General features: G+C 47.0%; 1 protein-coding gene across 1 annotated transcript; it reads right to left on the bottom strand.

The window, feature by feature from the left end:
- Positions 1-3,538: 3,538 nt before the first annotated feature.
- LOC118769056 (uncharacterized protein KIAA0895-like) lies at positions 3,539-6,842 on the bottom strand. The gene is made up of 6 exons (XM_036516067.1): positions 6,285-6,842; positions 5,825-5,968; positions 5,346-5,478; positions 4,473-4,778; positions 3,935-4,032; positions 3,539-3,715 (listed from the first exon to the last, which is right to left on the bottom strand). Exons 1-6 carry the CDS (start codon positions 6,840-6,842, stop codon positions 3,557-3,559), a joined length of 1,398 nt encoding a protein of 465 aa, XP_036371960.1. The 3' UTR covers positions 3,539-3,556.
- Positions 6,843-10,234: the final 3,392 nt, after the last annotated feature.

The following is a 10,234-nucleotide window of genomic DNA, read 5'->3' as shown; positions in this document are numbered from 1 at the left end:
CATGCCATAATTTTAAAAAATATGAAGTAAAATAAAGTCGAGATGTCTTTTATTGCAAAATGTCAGGTCTGTTTTGGAAGTCCGCCAGTTGATGGTAGAGATGTTGATCGATTGTGTCTCGAAGCGTCTGACCCAGTTTCAGCTGGGGTACCCAGCCACCAGACACCCCCCCCCACCACTGTCTGTCTGACACATTACTGCTTAACACTACACTACATAAACCAGAACATGAAGGCCATTACACAAGATGAATTACGATCTGTTCTAGGAGGGACTAAACTATCGCCCTAGAGCTTTCCGTCCTTCAGTTAGGGACAAAGAAAAAAACATTAATGACAAATTTGATTAATGCTGTGATTAAAAATATTTTGTTGTGTCCCGTGAATTAGGAAAAGCGCTATTACAGCATAGACACACATGAGGGCGCTCTAGAACAAGCGGCGTTCGGGTTAACTAATGTCACCAGAACGGCAGCATGCCATTTCATCTCCAGCTCGTGTCAAGTGTAAAATAACAGTTTTCCCACAGAAATTAATACAAGGATGGGAAGTGAAAACATCATCTGACAACTCCCAGTATAATAAGTGAATTAGGTATGGAAATTCTGATGGCTGGTTCCCCATTCTGTTCTTTTTACACTGAAGACACCGCTTAACAGTTGTTAAATTCCTCAAAGCCAGATGTTGCACCCATGACCAGAGATCACCTTTTTAACCTAAGTATGTGGACCTGCTCTGTTATGCTGAGACCTCTTGTTTTTCCGCTGGTCCTTCCTAAGTTTGGAAATGAGGGCATGTGGGGTGGGCTTGGGAGAAATCTGTCACGCAGGCCAAACGTTCCCCAGCCCGCTGTTTAAAAAAGCAGGTCTGTCCGTGACCGATCGCGTGTCACGGTGGCTGATGACCTTGCCTGATTTCTGCGCAATCCAAACATGCTGTGACAGAACTGGGAATCAGCTCTCTGAAAGCTTAAAAGCGCGATGACAATCTGGATGTAATGATTAGACCGTACCGAAATGGTTTAATTCAAACGTAAACCACTATAAATCCAGGAATTTTGATGGAGTTCCAGGCAACACTGTTACAAATACCTCCCTCTTTCTCCCCATATCTCTCATGTATATAATCCACACATACGCAAATAACATATGCTGTTGTTGATGGTCCCTACTTTGTTGCCCCTTCCTGACCTCTTAACTTTCCCCCAAAACAGCTTGTTCCACTTCCACTCAGAAAACATTTCGAGACATTTCATTCTTTGAGTTTCCTGCATTCCGCTGGTCTGGACAGCGGCAGTGGGACTGACTTGCAGATGCGATTCCAGGAAGCGGGGTGCATTTCGGAGGCCAGGTGTAAACCCAGTGACGTCTGAATGAACTCGTACGTAAGCGGCGCATCTGTGATGCAGACTCCGGCTGAATACTGCTTCAGTGATGACTTTGTAACTTGTTCTGAATTAACTCAGTCTTCTTGTTCTGATTAAGACGCTTTCACTCCATTGACCACTAGGGGGCGCAAAGCGATCACTTACACCCGAGTTGAAATTAAACATTGTGATATGCCATACGCGGATACATGTTTACATTTAAACTGAACTTGTTGAAAAAGAACATACAAACAGTTTTGGTGCTTTTTAAAACCTGCACCAATCTATATGTTGCAAAGGGTAGTCAAAAATTAATGATGTGTATCAGACAGAACAGTAAGAATTTATATATACATGTATACTTTTCCACAGATAGCAGCACTGTCATGCAGTGTTTAATAGATTTGACCTGTAAATTGAAATTTTGAAGTTTGGTGTCTACAGCCATTACAGGTATCTCCTACCAGTGTGAGTGTAAGTATCTTTGCAGACGGTCCCTGCTAGTGTGAGTGTAAGTATCTTTGCAGACGGTCCCTGGCAGTGTGAGTGTAAGTGTCTGTGCAGACGGTCCCTGGCAGTGTGAGTGTAAGTATCTGTGCAGACAGTCCCTGCCAGTGTGAGTGTAAGTATCTGTGCAGACGGTCCCTGGCAGTGTGGGTGTAAGTATCTGTGCAGACAGTCCCTGCCAGTGTGAGTGTAAGTATCTTTGCAGACGGTCCCTGCCAGTGTGAGTGTAAGTATCTGTGCAGACAGTCCCTGCCAGTGTGAGTGTAAGTATCTTTGCAGACGGTCCCTGGCAGTGTGGGTGTAAGTATCTTTGCAGACGGTCCCTGGCAGTGTAAGGCTGCTGTCTGTCTGTGCAGCCCTCACATGTGTTCTGGAGGAAGTGATGTCATAATGAGACAGGAAGGGGAGGATATGGGCACAGGAGAGCACTCATGGTCAGCTGTGTGGGCAGCACTGATGGAGACACAATGGCCCTTTGTGTGGAGTTGGAGCACCCAATCACTGTGGAGCATGGGCAGGGTCAGAGTTCACTGTGAGTCTAACCCAAAGACAACAGCAGTGTGTGTGGTTAGGGCAGAGAGAGTCTGTGTGTGTCTCTCTGTGTGTGACAGGGCTCACAGAAAAGCAAGTTATCAAAACTGAAGACATTTATTTATCTTATGTACCTTCTAGATAGAATAATGGGAAAAAAAACTACAGTCCCAATCAATGTCCAGAACTTCATTACATGTACAGAGTCCAAAATGGGGTTATATAAATAAAACATTGCACAGTAAGTGTGCTGGTATCTGTCCTCTGTAGTCTTATGCAGAAAAAATGGCATCGAGACCAAAACGTTGCCTCCTGCAGAAGTTGAGGGAAGGCACAGCGAGATGAGTAGGGGCAACGGCACCTGAAACCAGAGACAGGAGACCCAACATGGAGATAACAAAACCCTCACAGATCTGTGCTGCTCCTGAAAAATAGCACATTAGCAACACAGAATCATTAGCATATACCCCAGGCTGCACCATCACAGCATGTACAGTTTAAACACCTGTTACCATTGTAATAGCATTCATATTTTGAACAGTGACGTTACTTGTCTAAACTAGCAGGACGTCCCCATGGAAAAAAAAAAAAGGTTTGCTGCATGGTGGATACAGACATGGTGTGTGTGTGTGTGTGTGTGTGTGTGTGTGTGTGGGTGTGTGTGTGTGTGTGTGTGGGTGGGTGCTCTCAACCATGACACCATGACCACATGTGAGCGGTCAGTAGGTTAAGCTGAAAATTCTTGAGTGCAGCAGTATTCAGAGCAAAGCACCGTACTGTGACACAGAGTACGGGGCACTGAAACACGGACTCACCATCCCAGCACAGGAGGAAAAAAAGAGGATGTCGTGATGGGGAAGCGTACGAACATTAAATACAGCACTCTGCTGTTGACACAGACACTCATATTCAGACACAATGCACCAGGTAAAAAGCTTCAGACTGAGTTTCCTTCTGCTTTTGGCTTCATGTAAATAAATTCAATGCTTCAATGTTAAAATAAGGATAGTGAAGTGCAGATCCTGTGGTTTCAGTGATTCAACAGCACAATCAGGCACAGAGCACAACCGTTTCAGTTACCAGAGGGGCAGGTCCTCAGGAGTGCTTGGTCTGAGTGCTGTTGGTGGGCGGGGCAGGGTCGCTCTGGGCATGCTCAGATGAGCTTGCGCAGCTCCCCGTCCGTCAGCTGGTTGACCTCCATGATCCGGCAGAGCTGTGCATGGTAGCGGGCTCGGTCCTGCAGGAAGTGAGGTATTCGCACGTGCTCCATGAAGGCCAGGTCACGCAGCCGATCCACGTCCTCATACGACACCTGCGCTGGCCAGACAGAAGCAATCGAGACAGAGGCAAACGCACTACAAAAAAATCATTCATTAAAAACAGTGCAGTCAGGCAGAGGCGACTGAGACCACAGTAGTTCAAAATGTTTGAACGAAACAAGTATAGACAGACATAAACACTGGAGACCGAGGCCATGGTGACTGGAAACAGTCGACTGAAACAGGCAGAGCAGACGAACATGACAACCCACCTTCCCCAGGGCCATGAGCAGCTGGAAGTCAACGTGCTCCCTGTACCTCAGCAGCCTCACGACGCCGTCCAGGTACACCTGGTCCTTACTGAAGCAGCCTGAGACACACGCAGAGCCCAGAGACACCGCGTCACAAGAGCTTCACATGAGCCTCACAGCTGCTTCACAACCGGCTCAGCTCTGGTACAGGAGAACCCTGGTACAGGAATTGCCGTGTGTGTGTTCAAACTGTGGTGTTAATTGGTTTGGTTTGCATGAGCTGTTAATTGAACAAGGATGTGAATTAGACATCACTTGGAAGTGGTCTGCTTTCGGTGTCTGAAGATAGAAACATGTAGTTGGATGTGTGCTTGTAAGAATGACATGTTTTTCTTAAAACTATTCTTTTAATATGTGCCCCTTAAACAAATCAGTAAAATAGGTTATATTCAACACAATTAAGAAAGGTTCTGGGCCTAAAATGTGACGGATAGCAGAAAGTAAGGGTGGGGCCTACGATATGACGGACAGCGGTGAGGGAGGGGCGGGGCTGCAGTACCGGGCAGCGCGGTGTCGGTCTGGCCCCGCTTGGCGCGGATGCAGTAGTCCCAGCGTGTGTGGGGGTCCTGCACGAAGCGGCCCAGGTCCTGGAAGAGCCGGGAGAAGGACAGGCGGCTGGCCTGGTACACGGTGTAGTACAGTAACGCCGCACGCCACAGGGTGGGGTCCTTCCGGAACAGCACGCTGTGGAGGCTGGCTAGGCCCTCCTCCGTCGGGTTGTAGTGCTTCAGCTCATACCTGCGCCTGCCCACCCCGCTGCTCCACGGCTGCTGGCTGTTATTCATCCCGCGCAGATAGTGCGTACCTGAGACGCGGGACAGACACTAACAGAGTCACAGCCTAACAGAGTCACATCCTGCGCAGATAGTGCGTACCTGAGACGCGGGACAGACAGCGCACGCCACACTGTGACAGAGTCACATCATACAGAGTCACGTCCCTACAGAGTTACCCACCACCAGAGTCACATTGCTACAGAGTCGCAGCTTAACAGAGTCACATCCATACAGAATCACATCCTGCCAGAGTCACAGCCTAACAGTCACATCCCACACAGGTATTGCGTACCTGAGACATGGGACAGACACCACACATCACTGGGACAGACACCACACATCACTGTGACAGAGTCACACCCCTACAGAGTCACATCCCACACAGGTATTGCGTACCTGAGACATGGGACAGACACCACACATCACTGTGACAGAGTCACACCCCTACAGAGTCACATCCTGCCAGAGTCACATCCTGCCAGAGTCACATCCTGCCACATCAATATATAGAGGGGTGCTGTGTGTGCAGTGTTGCCGGGTGGCCTGCGGAGGGCGCTGTGTGTGCAGTGTTGCGGGGTGACCTGCAGAGGGCGTACCGATCTCGTGCCTCAGCATGCCCTCCAGCCAGTACTCCCGGGCCATGGAGACGTTGATGGTTAGGGTGGGACGGCTGTTCACTACTGTCATCGAGGCCCTGGACAGGAGGTCTTCTGTCAGGTGGACTGCAATCTGCCACAGAGAGCGAGAGAGAGAGAGAGAGAGAAGGGAGGGGAAGAGAGAGGGAGAGGGAGAGAGAGAGAGAGAGAGGGGGGAGAGGGAGAGGGAGAGAGAGGGGAGGGGAAGAGGGAGAGGGAGAGAGAGGGGAGGGGAAGAGTGAAAGAGAGAGAAAGGGGGAGAGGGAGGGGGACAGCGAGAGGGACAGGACAGAAAGACAGGAAAAGAGGAGAGGAGGAAAGATGGGAGGAGGGAAACAGCGAGAAAAAGGATAAACCACCCCAAAACACCCCAAACATCCCCCTCCTCACCTCCCCCAAACATCCCCCTCCTCACCTCCCCCAAACATCCCCCTCCTCACCTCCCCCAGACAGCCCTCCTTCTCCATGTACTTCTTGACGTGGTTCCTGATGCGTTTTTTGGAGACGAGGTTCCCCCCGGTGGCCCGCTCAAACCTCTCATAGCTCCCGTACTTCTGCAGAGCCTGCTCCAGGATCCGCACCGCCTGGAGCACAAGGGGAAACACACCACACCCGCCACCTCTCAGCTCAGTCTGTGCCTTCTGAGATGGATGTGCTTTACCTGTGTCAGCGTGTTTTACCTGTGTGAGGAGCCTGTGCTTTATCTGTGTGAGGAACCTGTGTTTTACCTGTGCGAGGGTGTTTTACCTGCGTATGGATGTTTTACCTGTGTGAGGAGCCTGTGCTTTATCTGTGTGAGGAACCTGTGTTTTACCTGTGCGAGGGTGTTTTACCTGCGTATGGATGTTTTACCTGTGTGAGGAGCCTGTGCTTTATTTGTGTGAGGAACCTGTGTTTTACCTGTGTGAGGAACGTGTCGGAGGCGTCGCTGTATCGGTCCTGCACTGTGGGGGGGAGCCGGTGGCTGTACTCAAACTGCGGGTTGTAGGTGAAGTTGGACATGAAGAACTTGGTCTTCTCGGCCTCCACATTGGACGGCTTTACGGCAGAGAAGATACAGAGTCTCCGTTGCAGAGCGGTGCTGTCCGTGTCATACGCGGCGCTGCCCTCCACCAGCAGGGGGCAGTCTGCGCTGTGAGCAGGGAGGCGCGGGGACAGGTCCAGAGACCGCCCCATCACCGCCAGCCCCCTGCCCTGCCGGCTGCCCAGGCTCTCCCGGGGGTGTCCCAGCAGGGGGTCCCCGTGGGGAGGACAGCCCTCGCTCCTGTGCACCACAGATGCACGCAGGAGCCTGGGGGTGCGGGATTTTCGGGGGCTCCTGCTGTCCCGGCCGTCCTCCCCCTCTCTGCCGTGCTGGTGCACGTTGAAGGTGCTGGTTCCGGTGGTGAAGAGGTCCTTCAGCACGCCGGACTGCAGCTGCTCCAGAAACACCTGGCTGGGGCTCGTCGGCCTCTCCATCGGGCCCTGAGGGTCCTTCCTGCGATGCTCCAGCTCGGCCTAGTGGGGGCGCTCTGACACACACAGCACAGGAGGAGAAAAGCATGAAGCATGAATCTCTTCATTTAGGGGGAGTTCTTTTGTGAACGCACCAGAAAATGGTTAATTACTTAGCTCAGAGTATCTGTTTTTAATTTTCATTCCTGTCACCAGCCAATACACTGCCTACAACACTTTCATCGCTTAACGTTTTCATATGGAGACAAACTTGTCAGCTTCACAGCGCACCTTGAACGAATCTAGTTGAGTGTTTTTTTAGCATCAAAACGTTTTCTTTTAATTATTTTCTAAACCTTCCGAAAGGGTCCACCTTTAGGTGCTCCTATCGGAATCGTTTTTCAATGTTCAGTAATGTTAATAGCGATCTCAGAGATACAGCTCAGCTGACTTTTCAGCTAAGTTAGTTCCTTGGCTGCAAGACCCCTGGCACAATGCTTTAAAGATGCCATTACATAACTGTAGAACATCCCTCTCTATGTATAGATAGCTATTCCCAGAATACATCCAAGCGGAACAAAAAGCAGACTTGCTCTTAAGTTGTATTAGCTATGTTTTTAAAAGATTGATTACACGCACCAGTAACGTTAACTGATTCTACCATTCCTCTGGCTCTCACTCAACAATGTCCAAGCCTGTTAAAACAGCGAAGCTTTTTAATTCATAAACTAAATAAAAATAGTGTAAATACGATACAAAGCAACTGTTACTGCTGACTAGCGACACTTACCGCAGTGGGCGAATATACAGGGGCTCTGTGCGTCCTCCGTTGTCATGACAATCATAAATACGTCACAGCAACTTTATACGGTAGAATGTCGGATAACGCGTCACGGCTGTGCTGTAGGTAATGTTGTTGTAATGATAATGTTACAGAATAAAGCTTGATGCATCTGAGTCCCCAAGACACGCTGCAGTAAGCCCGGCAACTGAACCCTGAAAGAGGTCCTCTACTTACTGTCTGCGTTTAGCACTCACTAACCTAGTAAGCACTACTAATATACTGCACACCAAGCTTAAACCAGATCTGGCTCTTCACAAATCAGAATCAATCCAACTGTGAAACAAACCAATAACCTATATTGGTAACATTAGGACACAGGAAAATTACAAAGCAAACTTAAACTTAAAGCAAACTTAAAGGACTCTTTGGCAAAATCGCATACTGGCAGATTATCTCTTCACTGTCAGACGTACAAAACAGAAACAGATTCTGAGTAAGTACAGGCTCAGTAACCACAGCCTGGCCACAGAGAAAGGCAGGCATTAGAGAACAGTGCTACCGAAAGCAGTGAGGCTGTGTGGTCACTGTGAGACAAGCGAGGTGGGAACAGGGATGCACTTTCTTCTGTATTGTAATAAATTACCAGTTATTCCAGAAAAACCACTTTATATACTATTTAGTATATACTATAGTATATAATATTTTGAATTATTCCTCCCCACCTGTAAGAAATAAGGCAGATTAATTGGAAATTCTGGGTAAGGGAAACAAAGCTGATTTGAATTTGAATTTGAGTCTTGTCATTGGATGGTGTCTTGATGGTTAATGATTATGACCAACAACTTGAAACATTCCACTAAACCACTGAATTCCTGCCAGTATATGGCTAAACATTGCTGACTAAACTGGCCAGTCTTGAATGTCACTGATCAGGGGCACTCTTGATCTCTTGCTCACTCCCTCTCTCTGATGATAATAATTATGTTTACGGTAGTCTCCCTTGGGCATGTTACACATGGTTACACAGAAACAGAGACCAGATCTTGTTTTTATCCCACCAGATCATATTCCATTCATCCATGGCGACTGCTGTCATTCTAATCTTTGATGTGGATGAGAGGGGTCATGTTGGCCCTGATCAGTCCCCTGAATTTCCACACTCTCCGTGTGGGAGGGGGGGAGCGTGGCCGGTGCCCAGAGCACATTACCAACATGCTCTTAGAAAAGCATCCCCTGCGTAAAAGCGAAATAAGCGAGTTTATTTGAAGAGATGATAAAACATGAGCAATACGGGTGATCCTGGAAGGACACCTGTGCAACAGGTGATTTAAACTACCTGCGTGGTGAAAGTGATGTCTGCTCTCAGGAGAGAAAAATTCCTTAATAAACACTGTTCCCATTGCACTGTTTGTTAACTGTTTCCCATTTTATGTGAAGTTTTCACAACTCTGACAGGAATTCAGACAAACAGAGCTGTAATCAGGCTACGTACATTGCAGTGTTACCTGTAATTTGGCAAATAAAGTAGAGCTCATTTGTGTGAGTGAATTAACTGTTTAACTGCTTTGTCTGATATTTATCAGTTAGGCACACCCAAAGTGTCAATGTCAGAGGACATCATCCAATTCAAGAGCAGAGTTTAATGGCTATCTGCTGAACTACATTACACTACTTCTGTGAAATATGAAATTACAAAAAGAGACTGTAGGAACAAAGGCAAACAAGCAAGACTGTTAAGGGTCAGAATCTTGACTTTTCAAGACAAAGACATATTCAGTTCCAATTACACAAACAAATAGTTTGTTGGAAGAAACTATAATGCTTGCACTGAAAGAAAGAATCTCCCTTCTGCTTGAAGTACAATAGAAGTTTTGTTTTCAGTGAAGTTTTATGATCCATGTTAAGTTCAGACTTGTATGTGTAGGCCTACCACTTCAGAATCCTAGAACAATAAATGTATTGAAAAATACTTCCTGTTACTTGGCAGTCATCTGTATCTCGTGATTTTTCAACTAAGAATATGCAAAATCCATCTTGTGAATGAAAGTTATGTTAGCATATTATATTTTACAATAGTTGTCGCTTTCCCAAAAACGCCAGCTTTGAGATTTCTGTGAGAAGTACTCTCACTTTCAGCATTATTTGATTTCCCTGGATACTCTGGTGCAAATAAATATGTTGTTCTTGCTGCTAGAAAATATGTAGCAATAACTCTTTCCCCCTACTGTACAGTATAATATTTACATTATTATATTTATGGCTTGACTTGTTTTGGCTTGTTTTGTTGAATGCTGTTTGATATCAGGTTTAAAGCGATATAACAAAGGCGATTACAGCAAGAAATAAAGGCGGGACAGCTCACTAACAAACTACTGTACATCTCCAGGCTTAATTTGTGTAATATGAAGTAAAACTTGTATAATGTATTAAAATAACTACGTTCGGTATATTGGACCAGAGGTTATACAAAAGTGATGGGGCGATTTTTTTCAGGTCTATTTCGTATATATCATAAACTATCAAACATGCGACGAGTCTGCATCTAAAAATAACCTACGTCAAGCACATGATGTATTTCCGAAGCCCACAAAAACACTCCAGGTTTTTCAACCATTTCAGTTGTTATTCAGCC

Source organism: Megalops cyprinoides, chromosome 21, assembly GCF_013368585.1.
Source record: "Megalops cyprinoides isolate fMegCyp1 chromosome 21, fMegCyp1.pri, whole genome shotgun sequence".
In the NCBI taxonomy this organism is placed as follows: domain Eukaryota; kingdom Metazoa; phylum Chordata; class Actinopteri; order Elopiformes; family Megalopidae; genus Megalops; species Megalops cyprinoides.
The sequence above is the reverse complement of the archived record's forward strand: the minus strand, read 5'-3'. Positions and strand labels throughout refer to the sequence as shown.